At 38.3% G+C, this 22,276-nt stretch overlaps 1 protein-coding gene across 13 annotated transcripts in view; it reads left to right on the top strand.

Moving 5' to 3' along the window:
* The window catches only part of LPP (LIM domain containing preferred translocation partner in lipoma), a 714,682-nt gene that overhangs the window by 572,046 nt on the left and 120,360 nt on the right, over positions 1-22,276 (top strand). For all 13 annotated transcript variants that reach the window (XM_059064964.2, XM_059064970.2, XM_067034208.1 and 10 more), the window contains one exon: positions 21,098-21,267. In XM_059064964.2, the coding sequence (XP_058920947.1) occupies positions 21,098-21,267 (170 nt within the window). The remainder of the gene's footprint in view (positions 1-21,097; positions 21,268-22,276) is intronic.

Consider the following 22,276-nt stretch of genomic DNA (forward strand, 5'->3'; position numbering starts at 1 on the left):
GCTAGGTGCTTTGCAAAGCTCTTTCTATGCATTGACATGTAATTCCCACAGCAACTCTGCTTAAGTAGGTATGATTATACCTTTTGAAACATATTGAATAATAATATTATTATATAATAAAACATTATATGTGCTTCACCAGGGGAGGAAACTTATGTCCAGATAGGTTAGGTGACTTGCCCAAGGACACACACCAGTAAGTGACAAAGCCAAGTCTTAAAGGCAGATAATATGACTTCAGAAACCTTGCTCCTGCATGCTCCTTTCTAAATACAGTAATGTGACTGAGACCATCTGGAGAATTTTAGTCTACCCTAGTGGTGAGTTTAAAGCTCTATTTTACTGTGTTGCTTTATATAGGTACGAGGGATTCCCATTTCCAAACATAGTCACTTGATAGGATGTGGGTTGCTTTTAATCACAAATGTAAATAGTTTCTTTGTTGATAACACAAGTTTTCTAGTGTCCCCTAACTCTTAACTTTGAACATTTAATTGGATCCCTGGTGCTATGTCTATTTGACTTTTGATATGAAAGTTATATTCATTTTATTCCTTCATTTGGCAGTATCAAGACATAATTCCTATAAACCAAGGAGCAATGTACCTTTCACCTCTCACCGTGAGAACATTAACTGGTCTAAATATCAAACTCCTTTCTTGCAAAGACTTGCTGTCCTGATTGGTTTAAAAATTCTCTTAAAAATGGGGACTTACCACTGTTTATACTTATTTGAAGTTTTTCTATCAGGCATAGGCTGGGATCCCATGGAGTGCATAAATAAATGTTTTTGCTGTAAAGGTTCTCAAGATCTTATCATGGGGATCAGTCAATTATGTAAGTCCTTGTAACACAAACTGAATTAATATGATTGCCTAAAAAGAGCCAACATTTCTACAATAATTTGAAGAAGGGAGATGTTATATATACTTTGGGAGTATAAAGAAAGGGTTCCTGAATGACCCAACAGAAAAATGGGTCAAAGTTTTAAACAGGCAATTCATAGGAGGGGAATATTGCAGTATTTATTAGAAAGAGAGAAGGAAAGGACTGGTTTCTTGTCTGGCTTCTGTCAGAAGGCAGCATTTGAGACAGGCTTTGGATAATTATTTATACTTGTGATTGGTGAAAAGGGGTTGCAGGGCATGAAGAAGGTAGGAGTAACTTCAGCAAAGACATAGAGGTTGGAAAACATGGAGCAATTGGAAAACAGAAGTCAGGAGGGAAACATGTAATTCTCTATAATATTGAAGGATCTATGCTGGTTCTTAGGAGGTAGTATAGGGATAACTTTCTATATTCCTATAATGGAGGACTTTTCATTTCAAATGGTGTGTCATTGCATGATTCTTTAGAAGATGAATTCTGGGAAACTGGGGATGGGGTGATAAGATAAACCCAGAAGTTCCTGAAAATCTGTTCCCATCTGATAGAAGCGTCTTGTAACTGAAGATGGGAGTTAGTTACTTCAGGGTCACAAATATTCTTGATAAACCAGCTTGACGTGGATGTAACAGAGTTATCTATAAGCCTACTAAAGACCAGAATTTCTGATAGTCCTTTGAGTTGCCATCATCCTATCTTTATCTCCTGCTAAAGGCCAGAATTGGGAGTGATCCCTTACTCTTGCTTGATAAAACAATTTGACTGACAACGGTGCCTTTTTATAATAATCTCTGAAAGTTGCTTCTTAGGTCCTCACATGTATCTCACGTTTCATAAAGGTAAATGATCAATGATTGTCATTCAATGGCCACATTGTCTCGAATTTGTTGATACTAAAAAGTAATAAAAAATTTGCCTTTTGCTTCTCAATCTGAATGCCCACAGAACTCTGCAAGGGTGTTATCTATGTCCATCCAGGGCCAAAATGTATTTCCATATGCACTACAGACTCTGGAAGGTGATTTCCTCCAGGTTGTCAATAGAGAGCAAATGTGGATGTTAACTCAGGCATCATCAAGCCAATTTGTTTACTAAATGTTGCTTTTGCAATAGGGACTATGGTACCTAATGGGCTGTGAGCCTTAATTTGCTCATAATAGTAGCAATGAGTAATGGATTTACCTGCGGACTTCCGAGTGAACTCTTGCATTTTAGGACTGCAAGAAAAAAGTAATATAGTAACATATTTTATGCTCTGCTACATTCATATTTTCTTTTTTTTTTTGCGGTACGCGGGCCTCTCACTGTTGTGGCCTCACCCGTTGCGGAGCACAGGCTCCGGACGCGCAGGCTCAGCGGCCATGGCTCACGGGCCCAGCCGCTCCGCGGCATGTGGGATCTTCCCAGACTGGGGCACGAACTCGTATCCCCTGCATCGGCAGGCGGACTCTGAACCACTGCGCCACCAGGGAAGCCCCATATTTTCTATTAAAGCATACTTAGCTAAGCCCAATATCTGACATCTGTTTTAATAAGGAGAAATTACATTTAATTGTGTCTCTATCCTTTCACATTAATCCATTATGAATATTTTATTCCACAGAGTTAGAAAAATTACATTCACTTATTAGTGAAGAATATTCCTTTATAAGGAGTGCTTCATACTTCAGGCCCTCATAACTTACTTTAAATATTTCAGGCACAATAAATGGTAAGAAATGAAAAATAAGCCTGAATTCATAGGGTAAGGGCCATTTAGAAGTCTTTTGTCTTCAGATTTTGATCATATAGTTAAACTTATTTGATATGCTCAGCAGGTTGTAAAATTCATATCTTTATGTAGTGATCCATAAGAAATGGCTTCATCGTAATGAAATACTTTTAAATTTGAATCTGTGAGTTGCAAAATGATTATCATCCTTCCCACACCAGGAAAAAAAAGTGTGTAGTTTTGTTTAACATCAAAAACCAGGTATTAATTCAATCTCTTGACAGAATGTAAAATCTCTGTGCTGATCATCTACCTCTTCTCAGTTTCCATGACCATACACAATTATTTTTTTTAGCAAATAAAAAAATTTGAGGGGCAATAGTAATATATTTGATAAAATATGTACAAATGTTCTTCTGGAGAGGAAAACAAATAAAAAGGCATTAGTGTGTTTCACTGGTATGAACCATCAAAAAAAAATCAAAATACTAGTTTTTAGTATCCTTATAGAGGAAATTAGCAAAGGAAGTGTGACGCTTTCCTAAACATGCTATTTAAACAAAAAACCTTGAAATTTCGTGGCAAAATTTTATGGAAAAGAAATATAATAGAACCTTCTTCAATGCATTTGGGTACACGGAGCTAATCAAAATGCACTTTGAATTGGGGAATCCCAGTTGAGAAAAAGAGAGAGAGATTACATAATTTAATTTTAATATTTTTACCTTTATATCTATCCTTGTACCAGTACTCCTCTGTCTTAATTACTGTACCTTTAGATCAAATCTTGATATCAGATAACATAAGTTCTCCAACTGTGTTCTTTTTAAAAATTATTTGGACTATTTTTCATTCTTTGCATTTCCATGTAAAATTTACAATCAGTTTACCAATTTGTGCCAATAAAACTGGTGAGAAATGACACCTTAACTTGTCTTCCAATACATGAACATGGCATATTTCTCTCTTTATTTAGATCTTCTTTAATTTCTCTCAGCAATGTCTTATGGTTCTCATTGTAAAGGTCTTACACATGTTTTGGGTCATTGACCTAAATGTCAAGGCTAAATTGTAAGACTTTTACAAGAAAACATAGAAAATCCTTATGATGTTGGGGGAAGATAAGATTTCCTAGAGAAGTTATCAAAAAAAAAAAAAAACCCACAAGGAAAATTTAAAAAAACACACAATAAATTGTATTTTATAAAAATTTTAAAACTTTGGCTTTTCAAAAACCCCATTTTAAAAATGAAATAATTTCCAGTCCAAGATTGCAATGTAGGAAGACCCTGAACTCACCTTCTCCCACAGACACACTAAATCTATACCTGCATATAGAGCAGTTCCTCCTGAAGAACTGAGAGCTGATTGAGTGGCTTCTGCACAATAAACGATAGAGGGACCACATAGAGACTGGTAGGACAGATGGAGATACAGTACTGACAGGAACCCCACCCTCGATGCAGAAACCTGCAGTGGAAAGGGACATCACTGAGCGGCCTGCACACACTCACCCACCCTGAAACACAGTGAAAAAGGAGCAGTTTAAAGGACACCTAGAGTATACGGGGAAAAAATCCATTTGCTAGCCCTAATGCATCTGCCAAATGGTCAGGAAACTGCTGGAACTCTCTCTGGTGGAAGAGGAGCCGGAGAGTGCCATTTTTTGCATTCCCCTTCCACCTTATAGTATTGCAGGAACATGGTTCAGGTGCTCTAGCCTATCTGCTAAGGTCACCCAGCATGCCCCAAGTCCTAGGATAACCAAGGCAATTTACAGATTCAGTGCAATCCCTATCAAAATACCCATGGCATTTTTCACAGAATTAGCACAAAAAATCTTAAAATTTGTATGGAAGCACAAAAGACCCCAAATAGTCAAAACAATTTTTAGAAAGAAGCTGGAGTTATCACACTCCCTCATTTCAAACTATACTACAAAGCAAAGGTAATCAAAACAGAATGATATTGGACAAAAACTGACACATATATCAATGGAACAGAACAGAGCCCATAAATAAACCCACACGTACATGGTCAATTAATCTATGGAAAGGAGGCAAGAATATAACAATGGGGAAGACAGTCTTTTCAAGAAATGTTTTTGGAGAAACTGGGCAGCTACTTACAAAAGAATGAAACTAGAATACTTTCATATATCATATACAAAAAGAAACTTAAAATGGATTAAAGTCTTAAATATAAGACCTGAAACCATAAAACTCTTGGAAAAAAACATAGATGCTGCACTCTTGACATTGGCCTTAGCAGTATTTGGGTGGGGAGGGAGGGGTGGGGAAACTGTTTCCTCAGTCAAGGGCAAAAAAAGCAAAAATAAACAAATGGGACTGCATCAAATTACAAATGTTTGCACAGTGAAGGAAACCATCAACAAAATGAAAAGCAATTTGAATGGGAGAAGATATTTGTAAATGATATTCTTAATATCCAAAATGTATAAGGAACTCATACAATTTAATATAAAAGAAATCTGATTGAAAAATGGGCAGTGGATCTGAATAGACATTTTTTCCAAAGAAGAAATACACATGGCCAATGGGCACATGAAAATATGTTCAGCATCACTAATCATCAGGGAAATGCAAATCAAAACCACAGTGAGAGATATCACCTCACACCTCTCAGAATGGCTATTATCAAAAAGACAAGAAATAGTAAGTGTTGGCAAGGATGTGGAGAAAAGGGAACCCTAGAGGACTGTTGGTGAGAACGTATATTAGAACAGCCACTTATGGGAAACACTATGGAGTTTCCTCAAAAAATTAAAAATAGAACTACTGTACAATCCAGCGATTCCACTTCTGGGTATTTATCCATAGAAAACAAAAACACTAATTCAAAAAGAAATATACACCCTAATTGAAGTATTATTTACAGTAACCAAGATATTGAAGCAACCTATGTGCATCCACAGATGAATGGATAAAAATGAATGGAATATTATTCAGCCATAAAAAGAGTGAAAGCTTGCCATTTGCAATGGTATGGATGGACCTAGAAGGTATTATGCTGAGTGAACTAAGTCAGAAAGAGAAAGACAAATACCATCTGATTTTACCCTCCTCCCCTCTTGTGACCATCAGTATATTTTTGGTGGTGAGCATGCTGTAGGGCATACAGATGTAGAAATAGAATGTTGTACACATGAAATTTACATAATTTTGTAAACTAGTGATACCTCAGTTAATTTTTAATGAAATGACACACCATATATTGGGAGAAAATAAGTGTAATATATACATATCTGACAAAGCAGTTGTGTCCAAAATATAAAAAGAACCCTTACTACTCGAAGGCAAACAATTCAATTTAAAAATTGGCAAAATATTTGGACACACTTATTGAAATAAAATATACAAAACCAATAAGCAAATTAAAAAATGTTCCAAACCTTTAGTCTTCAGAGAAGTACAAATTGTGAGGTACCTCTACAAATTGATTAAAATAACTGAGATTTAAAGGAATGACATTACAAAGTGTTAACTAGTAGACGGAGCAACTAGAACTCTCATACATTGCTGGTGAGGATGTAAAATGGTACAGCCACTTTGGAAAACACTTTGGTAGTGTCTTAAAAAAATAAAACACATATTTATCATATGACCCAGCATTTTTCCTCCCATATGTTGACCCAAGGGAAATGAAAACATTTTTCCATACAAAGACTTGTACATAAAAATTCATAACAGCTTTATTTGCAATGGCCAAAAACTGGAAACAACTCAAATGCCCATCAACAGGTCAAAGGACAAATTGTGCTATATATTTAGAATGGAATGCTACCCATCATTAATAAAAAAGTGAACTACCAATATGTACAATGTGGGAAAACCTCACAAGCTTTATGCTGAGCGAAATGAGCCAGACCTCTCCCCCTGCCAAAAAAAGTATCTACTGTATAACTCAATTTGTATGAAATCATAGAAAAGACAAATTTATCGTGACGGAGAACAGTCAGTGGATTTCTGAAGCTGGGGGAGAGGATTGACTCTAATGGGACACAAGGGAACTTTTCAGGTAATCGAAATGTTTTAGGACTTGATTATGGTGATAGTTAAAAGGGACTATGAATTTCTTAAGATTTATCAAAATGCACGCTTAAAATGAGTTCATTTATTACATGTAAATTATACCTCAATAAAGTTTATTTTAATAAATCAACAAAATGCATATTTCACCTTTTTTTTGAAATATGAACAAGACATATTTGAGTGAGAGCTGTCAGCTTTGTGTCTGTTGTGTCATTGTGCATAATGTCATAGTGGGTCCCTGACAATTTCCAACCTGATTGGAAATGGTCGGAGAGCAAGAATTTAAAAACACTTGTGAAATAATGTGAGTGCAGAATGCTTTACAATTTTAAAGCTTTTTTTCCCTAATATTTTGAAGTTGCTTATCCATACCTTACTGAATAATTTATTTTTTTTTTTCCCTAAGTGAAATGTCTCTCTGGAACTTTTCCAAAACATTGTATTTAGATGTTATTTTAAAAAATGAAAACATTTTCACTTTTTTGCTAACTTACATAATAGTTCATTAAATAGCTTAATTGCAATAACAAGTTCAAATGGTATGAGTAAGTTTAGGATCAAATCCAGCTGACCCCAGTAGCGGGTTGGAGCATGAGTCAGGCTGTGCTCATGACGGCGTTCACTGGTTGTACACAAAGACACACGACTGAGTGGCTACTGGGATAGAAACGGAATAAATGAAGATTGCTAATTTGTCGCACAGTGCCTGACATAGGGTATGTGCTAAATATCTGCTTAATTTGAATGTCTACCTTCTATATTATATGTCACGAGTCTCAAGGATTTGATAGTAAGTGCTCAATAAGTGTCGAATTATTTTCAATCTTACATGGAATTACATGAGTTAAGCCTCTATTCATTTTAGAATTTTTGGCAATTCTATATTAAAAATTGCATATGGAATGTGCGTTCCACAAGGGCATATCTGCATTACTGCTTTATCAACTATGTTGGCCCATAGTAGGTACTCAGTAAACGTTTTGTGAAAGCATAATTTTAATGAGTCTTCTGTCTTCTCAGGAGTCTTTTGAACAAGAACGGGTCTAAAACTGATCTCTAATACCTTCCTCAAACTTTTTAAGTTGGAAAGTTTCTCATGCAAACTTCTTTAACTTAGGAAATTCCTAAAAACTTACTCTGAGGAAGCTGATGGTATAGAGATGAAACTGATAAAGGGGCTCTGGTCATCATCACCCCCCTCCAGTCTTCTTTCTTTTCTCAGAATCTGACATAGCTGAATCCTCAGAACCCTTAAGGTTTTTCTGAGCACACTTTAAAAATATCTAGTTCTGGTTCACACTTTATGAAACAAGTATCTGAGGCCCATGGTGGTTAAATGACCTAAGGTCACATAGCTATGTATGTATGGTAAAGCCAGCCCATAAGCCCATGTCTTCTGACTTTTATGCTAATATTTTTAAACTGCCTTTCTGTTTCAATTTTGCTGTATCGCATGGATAACATCTTAAACATTTAAACATTTATATTTATTTAAACATTTTTCTTTAATAGAGATCTTCCCTTTTCTTTAAGATACACCATCGCTTCCAATTGTACCACCTGGACCAAGCTAAATTATTCCTCGGTGTTTACACCTTTCAAATATTTATAGACCATCATCGTGGCACTCCTTAGTCATCCTTTGGCCTCGTTATATGTACATATATAGCTCCTCTAACCTTTTTGTACAAGTTAGTGTCTCTAGTCTCTTCATCATTTGTACCATTCTTCTCTCTAGTGCCTCTAAGAGAACAGTTTGAGGATATTCCAGATGGAAAAAAATAACCCCAACATATTGTAACAGGGGGCAGAAAAACACGCTGAATAGATGAAAGGAACAATCTATAGGTTACTTAGTAGTATGGCCACAAATATGTGCACAGTTTTGTTTCAGAAATAAAGCAAGCTGTATTTGTTGTAACTACCTCTTCTTTGAACTTAACAGAATGCTGATAATGCCAGGCTGTGTTTACAGTGCAAATTTTTGCTAAAGACCTTCAACTTTGCACTCCCCTTGTGTGGTATCTCTTGCCCAAGACAGAACTACAAATAAAAACACATAAGCAGGAGCCGATGCAACAACCCATTACTGAACTTACCTGTTTTTGTGCAGTTTCTGTGGATTTACTTGGTTTCTGGGATCTCCCTATAAGCCTTAGTGAGGAAGAGCCCTTTACTTATCTCACTAGATATGAGACACTTGGGTATTAGTCATCCTGTAAAAATTAAATGTTTACCAAATATGATAATCTAAAAATGGAAACTACATTAGCATGAGAGGAATCACCAGAAATAACTCTGCTGACATAAATAGAACATGCCTATTGCCTGGTGTTCTTGTTTTTTTCTTCTTTTTTTTTTTTTAGTTCATAACTTTCATAGTTTTTCAACAAATTTGGGGTCTTGAAAAGCTGTCCAAAGATTATTATTGAGTTTATTCTCCTTCCCCTCAGGCAGACTTAATCTAACTTCAATTTGCATATTCATCTTATAAAATGTATCTTAGAATGAAAAATTAAAGACTGGGAAGGTGCTTAGTAAAACACTTGACAGTTGATTCAGTGTATTCATTTTATAACAGGAGATAGAAAGTATATGTCCAGCCAAGTTACATTAAGGAAATGTTCCATATTTTTCTCATACTCTCATATGGTCCAGAAAGTGTTCTTTCAATCCCAACCAGATCCTTCCTGTATAACTTTCTGTGCCTTTCTTGTGCTGCTCTCCCGTGATCTCACAGGAACATAAGCTTCTACAAGGTAGAAATGTGATTTCTTGCTCTGTTCTTTTTATAAAACATTGCACTGCACCTCAGAAATGATGATAGCCCGTGGAATTTATTAGAATGGAATTTAAACTTTTCTACCTTTAAACTCAGTGATAGTGCTATTCTGGAGGTGACTAAGAAGGGTGACTATCTCCTCTCTCACTCAAAGCAAGGTTGTGAAGGGACTTATTCTCTGAATGAGAGAGGAGAGGGGAAAAGTAGGAACCTTCTCATGTTTTATTCAGATGTTAACAAAGAACATTGAGAAGTGTGTTTCCTTAAAATTGACACCATTTTTATCCCAAACATTTTGGTAAGTGATAGCAGACAATTGTGCAAGCTTTTTGAGAGAGAGGAATTTTTCCAGGAGCATAGTCCCGGTGGGAAGTATTACCTAAAAGTAATCCACTAATTGCTTTCAATCTTGCATATTTTCACATACTGTGTGCATACATACATGTATTAATAACTGTTCCCAAGACGTCAGTTCAGCGCTCAGAGAGCAGTGTTGCTATGCAAGTGCCAGAGATGGAATCCATGCCGACTGCAGTTTAGCAACGAGGATTTTACAGACACGCAAGGGCGAAGATGGCCTGAGGTCTAAGACTTCACGCCTGGGTCTCCCTCTGAGCTCCGATGTAGCATCATGTGTCAAATATTCACGGCATCCATCTGCCTACTCCACTGCAAAGATAAATTGCAGTGCCAGCATTTCCAAGAAGCTTAGCTCCTCACAGTGTCTCCTCACATCCAGTACGGCATTCCATCTTGTAGCTTTTGCATAGGGATTCCTTAGAATGTGATCTCTGGATGCAAGTCCCAGATACATAAATATTTTCTGCTCTATTGTGCATGTGATTTGTATTAATATTCATAACAAAATTTATTTTACAGTGATATGTTTTGAAGGAATTCCTTACATCTTCTTGTCACTTATAATTTAGTATATATATATTGCTCCCAGTAACACTTTGAGTCACCTAGTTACTTGTGCAAGGTCACAGATATGGTAGTACTAGGACTAGAACCCAGCTCTTCTAACCACAAATCTGCCACTTATTTCACTCAAGTGGTTCTTAGTCTTTAAAAAAACAATAATAAATAACAAAATAAAACTGGAAACCTATCAAGTGAATACGGAATGTAACTCAAATGTACAAACCAAATTGATTCAGACCAACTATGGTCAAACAGAAACCAGAACCTGGACTTCTTTGGTCCCAAGGTACCTCTGCGGGACCCAGTACCCACATCCTGCTGCCTTTTTTTCCATTTTCAGAACATACAGATGTACAAATCCAAAGTATACCAGGTGTTTCAGACAGAAATGGAATGATCGTGCTGCTTCAGAGGGTAATGGCGTTAACCTTGTTCTGGAATCATGTAGGAGTCATCCTGTGGACTGCAGTCCCCACATAATACTTTCATTTATTGATACAGTGAAACTTTATCTTATGCTCAGGCCACAGCGCCTGCTAGTGGAAAGAAACTAATAGCTGAGGCAGCACACTGGGAAATAGTTTTGTGCGGCTGAAAGCACGCTGTACTGAGAGCCTGAAGGCCTGAATTCAGGTCTCGGCTTGCTGTAGGATCTTCATCTAGGCACTGCCTCTGCCTGAGCCTTTGCTTTTTCATCTGTAAATGAGGTTGCACTGGATGGTTTCTAAGTTTTCACATCCTCTTACATTTTAGGACTTTTAAAATCCTCTAAAAATGTGTTAGGGGCATTTCAGCACTAAGTAGAAAATCCAAAACCCAAGTAGGACTAATTGGCTTCCCTGGGACGTGTCAGGTGAGAATATCACCCATCTCTGGGTCCAGCACCATGCAAGCAAGTAACGTAGTCCAGCTCAAAGATCAGTAGTCTTGGGTCAGATGAACTGAGCTTGAATTCCAACTCTATTATCTACCTTTCAAGTCATGCACAAGGTTATTCCTAGGCTAACTCATTTGTTAAAAGAGGATAATTGTCTTATCTGGCTTTTAGTTTTTGTAAGGTTCAAATGAGAACATGGAAATGGTGAAGTTTTATGTGAATTTGCAGGGTTACTCTCATTCTTCATCTATCAGAAAGCTAAAAGAAGTAGTGTTAATTATAGCTTTCATTTTGCTCTTTTTGGTAGCGTCGGGTAAGAAAGTACATTTACTATTATAAGGCAATATATAAATATAAGGCGTGCTTGTTAATATTATAAGGAGAAGATCATGACTATTGTTAGGCATTGAAATACAGTAGCTTCGGGAACAACCAGTGTTAGGTTTGCTCTTAAATAACCAAAATACATTAGGAGATTTCCCCTCAATAAAACTAAAAGTAACATGGCAAACAAAGTTTTTTTCAGCTTTGAGTGGAGGCTGAGGGAAATGCACATTCCCATGAGAGATACCCTAGAGCATATTTTAATCATAAGTCAAAAATAAACATTGCAGTAGCAGTTTTAACTGTACTAGTAAACACTGATTTTTTTTTCCGTTAACAGATCAATCATGAAATAAATTTTAAATATAGAAGAATAGATTAAAAATTAAGAGTCAGGATATGAAAATGCCTGTGTGTAAAAATTAAAGTGAAAAGAAATCTTGCTTTAGCCAAAACAGATACAGATATTCCTTTAGGAATGTTGTAAGGTTTATGCAAGCTTACATCTGCCAGGCCAGATGTTTTTAAGAATTTTGGAATTCTAAAGTCAAAAGCCAGGTTAAAGGACTGGTTAAGTGGGCTTCAAGGCCAGACTGACTGGTTCCCAATTCCAGCTTCATAGTTAACTCTGTGGCCTTGGGCAAGCTACCTAATCTCTCTAGGCTGCCATTTCTTATACTATAATGAACATAATGAGAGGACCTACGTCATCAGGTTGTTGGAAGGATTACTTGAGAGACTATATTTAAATACTTAAAACAGTGCTTGGCACATAATAAGTGCTGAATAAATCTTGATGATTATCATCACTCTGGGGTCCACAGATTTTTTCAAGATTGAGATTGAATTTCGAGCACTGAATTCTATTAATACCATACTGGTAAATATAAATCTTACGTAACTGCCTCATAGATGCAGCTTCCTCTTACCCCTTCATGGACCACCATCTCTGGTCCTAGTCATAATGAGCTCTTCGTTTTGAAGTTTTCCTCTACCTCCTTAGTTGGAGGGGGAAATAAGCAGGGACTGTACTAGGCACTTTGTAGCTGTTACCATCATTGAACTTGGTGACCAGGTAGTCAAGGCAGTCATCGTCATGACTTTTTTTTTTTAATTGAAGTATGGTCGATTTACAGTGTTGTGTTAATTTCTGCTGTACAGCAAAGTGATTCAGTTATACATATATATATATGTATATACATTTTTTATACTCTTTTCCATTATGGTTTATCATAGGATACTGAATACAGTTCTCTGTGCTGTACAGTAGGACCTTGTTGTTTATCCATTCCTTTTTACAGAGGCTGAGAAAAGGTTACCCCTGTGCACAGGACTTAGCACAGAATAGAGATTCAGTAAGTGCATTAGTGGAGGGATTGAAAGAATGACTGGATAGATGACTGAACTACTTGTTTTGAAAACAAGGGACTTCAGGATCAAAGAGTTTAGGAAACTTGTCCAGGTTCCCATAGCTAGTGAGTAACACAGGCAAGACTTGCAATTCTGTCTGATTGCCTTTATGCCATGGAATATATACTTTTGTTCAAAGGGCACCATGTATTGTATCCGAAACTGCAAAGCAGTATTGTGTTTTGTTTTGCTTTTGTTGTTGTCTGGTTTTTGGTTATGTTTTTATTGCTCCTCCTGAGACTGGAAGTTGTTGTCAGAAAGTAATTTTCCTGACCACTGTGCCTGTGTACATTAGTTTATTGAAGGTTAGGACCAGGGTACATGGTGACCAACTTGCTCCTTGTGCAGTTTCCTAGGATATAGCTCCTTAGGGCCAGGGCTTTTGGTCCCAAACATCACTGCTTTCTAAGAACACTCTAGGATGAACTCCGCTTTGTGGAACATATGAACGCGTGGTTCCCTTTAGAACAATGGTCCCCAACCCCACTGTGCATTAACGTCTTGGTTTTAGCCCCCCCCCCCAAACCAAATAAATCAGAATCTCTGCAAGCAGAGTGTGGCCATCAGTATTATTTTAAAAGTGTTCCTGGTGGGAAGCCAGAGTTTGAGATTCAACAAAGGGTAAGGGTTAGGGTTCAACCAAAGGTCTCTGAAGGACCCTTAGCTGTACTGATTTCGCCACGTGTAGCTGATTCTGACACTTTGCTAAGCTCGCCTGAGGCTTGGGGTGTTGGAGAAGTGATACTTTACTGGCTCTTCTTTCCCTGGGGGTGGGAACACACCCCACTCCTCAGCAATGCCGAAAACATCAGTTATGATTGAATAAATGGAGTGTATTCCTAGAAAACCACAAGCTGATTAAGAAGATGGGCTTTAGAAGTCTGACCTGGTTCCCATCCCAGCCTCACCTCATTTCTACCTTTGAGACCTTGGCCAAGAGACTTAACCCCTGGTTTCTTATCTATCAAATAAGAATAGATAAATCTTGATGAGACTAAACAAGAGAATACATGTAGAGAGCTTAAGGCAGTGTCTGACCCAGAGGAAAAAGTACAGTAATTTTCTTTTATGTTTTTGTTATGCTTCTTCACAATTTAGTGTATTTAAATCAGTGAAACATGCTTGCTTATGCAGCCCTATGTGGGACTTCCCCTCCCAATTTACCTCCTTACCTGAAGGTCCAACCTAAGCAAATACGTGTCTATAAATGAATCACCTCATGGTTAGACTTTGTAATGACTTCCTTTTACCAGGTCACTCATTTCTCACTCCATCTCATCTGGTTTGTTGCCCAGGCCTCTGTCCACCCGTTCCCGAACCATTCTCTCTGACAATTTGGGGGAGTCTTGTTTTGTTTTGTTTTGTTTTGTTTTCTTGTTACTTAGCTTAATTTCTTATTTTGTACTAAAATGCTTCTTATTTTGTCTCCTTCTGAAAGCTCTACATGTCTACCGTTGGTTTTAGTGCTGTTTTAGTCATTGCTCCTTTTCCTGTTGTCTGCCTGTGCACATGCGTGCCTGAGAGAGAGAGAGAGAGCGAGAATAGAGAAGAGAAAGAGAGAACAGCTATCTGCCCTCTGCTTCTCATTCCATCCATGTGCCCGTTGAATCTGCAAGCCATCTCTGCAAGGACCATCTAAGCAATAACAGTGAAGTAGTATAATACAATTATATACACACAAGCAGTGACAAAATTAGATGTGTCCTTCAGTCCAGCTTTTAATATATGTTAAGGATCCCAGGATTCACAGAGCTAAATAGCACTAACCATAGGAAACCGGATATTGGTACAGTATTTAAAGGCAGAGTCCAAGAAAATATATAAAACTTAATTTGATGTATGATGTATACTATGTGGTATCATTACCTTAAATGGCTATCAGTTGACATTCTTTGTGTGTTCTGTATTGTCGAAGGCCACATAGCAGTGCCATATGATAACTTTATTTACAGCACAAAAGAAGCCTGTTCTATAGGAATACTTGTAATTAATATATGTGAACTGCTTTCTCTGGCTTAATGCTGTCAAAGTATTTTATGGTAAAACTTAGCTGATTCTCTTCATGTATGTTACAGTGGATGGAAAACTACTGAAAGCTCTTCAAACTAAGACATAAAGAGACAGCATTAGGGAAATTACTCTTGTTGGTGAAAAGCAAGATATATTATATTATATATATATAATATATATATATATTTTTATATATATATATAATATATATATATTATATATATATATTATATTTCTTTTTTTCAGCCAACTCATGGTTAACAGTCTGTCCCCTAACTGTTTTGCGTGCAGATGAGGTCTGTCTCGGCGATTCTTGTCAGCTGTTATTCTGACAAGCAGTGCAGAAGTAGGCACCCCTTGGAACAGTGGCTTAACTTGCAATCACCTGGAGAGCTTTTAAAAATTCCAATCCTAAGACATCCTACCTCAGACCAATGAAATCAGAATCTCTGGAGCTGGGACCCAGAGATCAGTTTTTTTTTTTTTTTTTAATTCCCCAGATGATTCCAACATATAGGCAAGGTTGAGAATCACTGTCCTAGGACTTATGCAGTTTAAAAGACAGGTTATCTATTATGCCATGTATTAATACTACAGGGTTTCATAAAATAAAAGCTTTGGTGATTAGAAAATGCCATCATCCTAGACTTCAGTGAATGTCATATGGACCTGTCACATAAAGAGTACAAACTTGTTCTATGGTCTTTTTGTACTTTCAGTGGAAGATAATTTCTGAATCAACTTAATGGAGCCTGTGCTTTAGGAAGATAACTCCAATGGACACATGTAGGGTAAATTGGAGCAAGCTTTGTTTCTAGGAATAATTTGCTATCAGTTCACTACTCTGATATAACCTTATTGATTCAACTTTTGGAGCAGGACTTTGTTCAGAATATATTTTAAAAGGTGTTTAGTGAGAATGGCATGTAGAGTTTCAACTCATTATAATATTTAGAGATAGACTATTAATTTTGCTTATGCCAAAAATTTCTGTTACAAGGCAAGTGGCAAGGAGGAGATGGAGACATATGTGACCTGGCTTTACATCTGCATAAATATACTAGTTTGCTTTTGATGTTGAATAATGCACATGTTTGAGAGTATGTCACCCCCCCATCACCATGCCACCGACTCTCAAAATGACTGGACATTTTTGGTCTCACCTCAGAAACAAGCAGTATCTGCAGAAGAGGGTCTATGGCCTATCATATTAATGGTATACTGGTCACAAGAACATCATTTTTAAATGAAATTTTATTTTCATATTATAAAGAAAATAAATTCACATTACAGAAAGAGAAAGCTGGCACCAGTAAATATGAAAACCCATGTCCCACTACTCCACCTGTCTTGCTTAACTTGTAGATTTGCCTGTAACGTCGCCCTTCACCCATGCCATTCCTAAAATGGCTTGTTCAAAAACTATCTAAACTTCCAGACTTAGCTCAAGTAGTAAGACCACCATAAAGCCTGTCCATTTGTAAGAGGGAATAAGTCAGAGCTAGTGGAACAATCGGGAAGTCATTGAAATGACCCATGAAAGATAATAAGCCCAATGCGGGCAGCAGACCTGTGATGGAAGAGAAGCATTTCAGAGACTTTGCAGAGGTTGTAATAGTTGTGGGAGTGGGGAAGAAGGAGGGGGAGGGGTGAGAAGAGTCTCTGACTGGCTCCACAATTGATACAAAGCATTATCGATATATAACAAACGATAATACGTGGAGAAGCTTTTTTTGGTTCAGGCATCTCAATTCACTGACAAAGTTCCCCCCAGGCTAACCCTCTGTCCTTGGATTTTTTAAGTTACTGTGTTAAGCTTTGCCAATGAGCTCCTCATACCATCCCTGGGTCTGAACTTGACCCTGAGCTTCCCACTGGCCCCTAATCAACAATGTTTCCTTCATACTCTGATGCCTCCAAGTCTGGTACCATTCCCCTGGTTTTTCTCGTTTAAAAGCGCTGAGATACTTGTCTTCAAAATGGGCAGCAAGATTGCAGGATGCTTTTAATGATGTGTAGCATGAGCCCCTCTAGGGGCAAGGATGTATTATGCTCTGGTGACTTTCTTTCCATTGTGAATGCCTCCCTAAAAGGTATAGTTTGTACATTTTTGTTAATGTGAAAAGGTAACATTCGGGCACCTTTTCTGTCCTGCCGTAGACAGAAAGTGTAGAGAGAGCTATTTTTAATTTTTGTTCTTTGCTCTTTCCTGTGCTTGTGATTTTAAAGGTGCCAGACTGACTGCCCTCGAGCCTGGTGTCCCCAATTTCTCCCAAGAATAGGAAAAATATGGGAGGCAGCAAGCTGGTCATGTCTGGGTCCAGCATATTAGCCTGACCCACTCTGGAAGAATATTCTCCAAAATATAAAGGAAAAGATTGTTCCTTGTGAACACAGCCCATCTGCTTTCATAGCAGAGAGGACAAAACCTTGTTGTCCCACCACCAAGCCACTGCAGAGTTTCTGGATCCAGGAAGCCCAGCCACTCATTCACTATGTGGAAAAACTAGAATGTTTTTTTCTCTTGCATCCCCACCTGTCAAAATTCCATCCTTTAAGGTTGCACTTAAATGCCTCTTTCTCCACAAAACCTTTCCTGAGCCCTCTCAAGTGTGATGTTCCTCCCACATCTCCAGAGCATTTTCTCAGATGACACCACATTTTGTAATGTGATTGTAGGATGTTATATAGTCTCATAATTAATGTGAAAGGCACTGACGACGCCTAGTTCATTTCTGGGTATCATACAGATTACAGTACTGGGCAAAGAGTAAATACCTGGGGAATGCCTGTTGAATACAATGAGAATTCCAAAGCTTAGCTTTTCATCCTGCCCTTTAGGGCTCTGCTCCAACCTTTCCCTTTAATCAGTGATTGAAATTTTCTCCTAGATCCTTATGGGTAGCTCTCAAACTCTCCATAAACCATGTAGGCTCAGCCTCTTAGATTCCAGATATTACGCATTGGACAGCCATGGTCTGGAATCATAATTGCTACCTCTACCTGTCTCATCGACCACCATGACCAGTAGTCAATCACATTTGGCCAGAACAAATTTTTTCCGAAATGTGGTCCACAGATCACTGGTATTCCCTGATGGAGTATCAAGGAGTCCAGTTTGGTGTCTAGAAAAGGAAAGAGTAATAAATAATTATTTTGTTGACTTGCATTTAATGAATCTGAATTGTAAAACTACAATATTCACAGGAATCCAATATGCTGTTAATGAACCATCACATTCTTTTTTTTGGTTTTTTTTTTTGTGTGTGTGGTACGCGGGCCTCTCACTGCTGTGGCCCCTCCCTTTTGCGGAGCACAGGCTCCGGACGCGCAGGCTCAGCGGCCATGGCTCACGGGCCCAGCCGCTCCGCGGCATGTGGGATCTTCCCGGACCGGGGCACGAACCCGTGTCCCCTGCATCGGCAGGCGGACTCCCAACCACTGCGCCACCAGGGAAGCCCCACATTCTTAAAGATTGCATATGTACCACCAAACCTATGTTGATCGGTGTTGTTTATCCAATGTTCAGTAACATTGCCGTTAAGCTCACAGTATTTTCATGTCATTACCATGTTTTTTTTTCTACTGCTGCTAAACCTACATTTTTTTATCATTACTATATTACCCTGTTTCTTCAGTTTGCCAAAATAGATCTGTTATTTGAATATGAGTCTTTGAAAGTAGAAAAAATAGTAGTAAAGATAATCCCATAAATACCACTTCAGGTTAATATTACAAATGTAAATGTTAGTGAAGACAATTCCAGTATAAATATTGGAAATGAATCTATATACACTGGGATGAATGTGATTATTTTGCACAAGCAGTTGAAAAAGAAAATTTGGAATGCTATGATGATGATGATGATGTAATTTTTTAAATTATATTTTATGGATCGGTGATCCATTCGCCTGTTATTCCCAATATGTTCTCTGTAGTGAAATGTTGTCAGATAGTGGCATGAAGCTTTCAGACTTTTAGCATCCTTTTCAAACATAGTATAGTGAACTTTCTAGTAAATCAATGAAGTTTTTTTTCTGAATAATCACAAAATAGTGCCATATGAAAATCCTAATTTTGATACTAAAGGCAATGAGAGTCTAAAATTTTAAAGCACCTTTCTAAGGTTATACATCTTTTAATAAAAAACAGACACAAGTTCACTCTTGGATAGAAGTTTGTAAATCAAGCCACAAAGTTTATTACAAACATTTATTTTATAAAAGTTTATCAGATGTCAAGAATATGATGTCAAGACTTAATAAAAATATCAACTATGGTGGAAGTGGCTCAGTTTCCAAAAGTTTGACTCTTTTTTCAGTGCTTGATATTTCTCATTCTTTAGGGGGAAAATTTCTATAGTTTGGGCTATATTTTAAAGATGCATTCAAATTCTGCAACAAAATGTAAAGAAATACTTTCCAGGCCAGTGCAAGAGAGGATTAGAAACACATTTGCTTCTTTTCTCCCAAGTTGAAACATTTAAACCTCCTCCCTTCTAGGTGTGAAATAGTCGTCAATCCAATGTGGTGGAGGGCTGAAGGCAGCCTTTAGTGAGAAATCTCTCCATAGTGTCAGCTCTGTGTTCAATCCTAATGCACAGAACTAGGCAGAAGCAAGACAGCAGAATGGTTAGGACCATCGACACTGAAGCTAGACTGCTTGGGCTAGAAGGTAGTCAACCACTTATGTAACCCAGTTTCCTCATCTGTAAAATAGGGATACTAATAGTACTTGTCACACAGGTTGTGAATATGAAATGAGTTAATACACATAAAGCACCTAGAAAATGCCTGACCCATAGGAAGCACTAGTTTTGCTAAAGCTTATCTGTAAAAGCCTGCCAATTCTTGCTGACCTTCCCAGTGACTTGTAATTACTTGTTAAAACTTTTTACCTTGGTAGAAATAAAGAATAAGAAGGGAAACTGAATGCGGCTCTGACCTCTGGCTCAAGATTCCCATGGTGAAGCCAGCTATGGATACAGACTGCAGCCAGCACAATGCCTCTCAATGACATAAATTTTTATTTGTAAATTACATGTTAATGTTATTATTCAAATTGTAATGCAGGTTTTTTTAACCTAAACACAGTGTCCATAGTGGTCAGAAGCCCCACGAATCAGTTGAATCATGCTGAAAATTTGCAGAACACTGGGCTGGACAGTGACAGCCAAGGCCATGAGGGACTTAAAATCCTACAGTCTGTGGAACTGTTGCATGATTAAGGGATATTCAAACTATAAACAGACTTGGAGGCAATGCTGAGTTGTAATATCTTAAAGGCTGTCAAGTGTAAGAGATGAGACTTATTTCTTGAGGCCCTAAAGGACAGAACTGGGACTGTTGTATAACAGAATGAAGAAGCATTCCGGCTCAATACAAGAACACTTTCTAGCAGTCAGCGCTAGCTGGAAATAAAAGGGACTACTTTTTTATCTGCCTGTCACTGAGGGCTGGATGCAGAGGTTTTGCAAGCCAGGCTTTTGTGGAAGGAGTTGAAGTTTGAGTTTGGACCCAGTTCCCTCACAGTCTAGCTGGACACATAGTCTCTCCAAGGAGAAAGACTTTTCTAGATTAAGCCTTCTACTCCTACCATCCTGAGTCATGTTCCTCTTAATTTGTGTGTGCAATTAGAGGCAGAGCACTGACCTCAACTTCAGGAGACCTGAGTTCTACTCATCACTCTCTGTGGGACCTTGGCTGTGAGGGTCAACTTCTCAAGTGGTTCGTAAAATCCCCGTCATGCTGGCCTCATGGGGGCATGATGCTCATGATGGTGATGGCGGTGGTGGTGATCCCGTCCGCTGTTGACATTACAAACGTGCTGTCTCCACCACACATTGTCTTCTTTTTTTTTTTTTTTTGTGGTACGCGGGCATCTCACTGTCGCGGCCTCTCCCGTTGCGGAGCACAGGCTCCGGACGGGCAGGCCCAGCGGCCATGGCTCACGGGCCCAGCCGCTCCGCGGCATGTGGGATCTTCCCGGACCGGGGCACGAACCCGTATCCCCTGCATCGGCAGGCGGACTCTCAACCACTGCGCCACCAGGGAAGCCCCACACATTGTCTTCTTTAGAAGGACTGAAGGTGTTCTTAACAGTCAACTCCTTTTTTCTTTCAGGCCGCTGTGCTCGCTGTGGGGAAAATGTAGTAGGGGAAGGTACAGGATGCACTGCCATGGATCAGGTCTTCCACGTGGATTGTTTTACCTGCATCATCTGTAACAACAAGCTCCGAGGGCAGCCCTTCTACGCGGTGGAGAAGAAAGCCTACTGTGAGCCCTGCTACATCGTAAGTTCAGATTTGGTCCTCAGGTACCTTACAGAGATGACTTATTTGGCAAAATGCCAGTCACTCTAGCTCAAACGTAGCCATCAGATCTTTGCTTCTCATCAAATCTCAAAATATACATGTATGTAAATTGGTATATCTTAATTTTTATCCATGTGCCCCCTGTTCACATGAGGTTAAAGGGCGCATTAGATGGGGCTACCATTCAATTAGTGGTCTGCCAGGAAGATCATCACCCTGTGGCTTACAAGCATATATGTACAAGCTAACACGTTCCCCCTTAAAGCATCAGAAGGTTTCCCAAGTAGCAAAGTCACACCACTTCTTATTAGATCTCACTCCATATTTGATGTCATATTTTTAGAGAAACGTTGCAGGGCCTTGGGACTTGTGAGTGCTCTTTCAAACTCCTGGGTCCTTTGAATCACCTTTTTTCTACCCAGAATTTCTCTTACCTGTCATACCCAGCAGGTTTTCATGATGCAGTTAGAGAAACGATTATAGAGTACCTTCAAGGGAAATAAATAGTCATGCTGACTGAGCTAATAATTGTCTCCTTTTTTAAAAATACACAACTATATTTTAATAACATAGCTGGGTGACTAAAAAATACTCATTGTCACATTATCTTAGCTGTTTGTCAGGCTACTTAAATCTACACGTTAAGCTGTCTTCTGATAGAGCAGTTTGGTAAATGAACATAAATGTTTTTAATCTAAAGTAAATTTCCTTGCTATCCTTCTACACGATTTTATCTCTCTGTTGAACACTTGTTAGTGGAAAAAGTAGTACTTTTTTGCAAACCCACACAAGAGGCATGATTTGGCCCTCAGCACACCCGGCATTTCAACCTAAGAGAAACCTTGGGTGCGAGGTATTGGAAGTTATACATATAGTTTTGCAGAGCCCCAAGGTTCAGTTTATTGCATAAGCTTCTGGCCTCACTGGGATTTTCCCATAACCTGACAGCTCAAACTCATTGCAGCCCTGGAATGTGTAGCATTGATCT

The sequence above is a fragment of the Kogia breviceps genome, chromosome 5 (genome assembly GCF_026419965.1).
Source record: "Kogia breviceps isolate mKogBre1 chromosome 5, mKogBre1 haplotype 1, whole genome shotgun sequence".
Lineage (NCBI taxonomy): Eukaryota > Metazoa > Chordata > Mammalia > Artiodactyla > Physeteridae > Kogia > Kogia breviceps.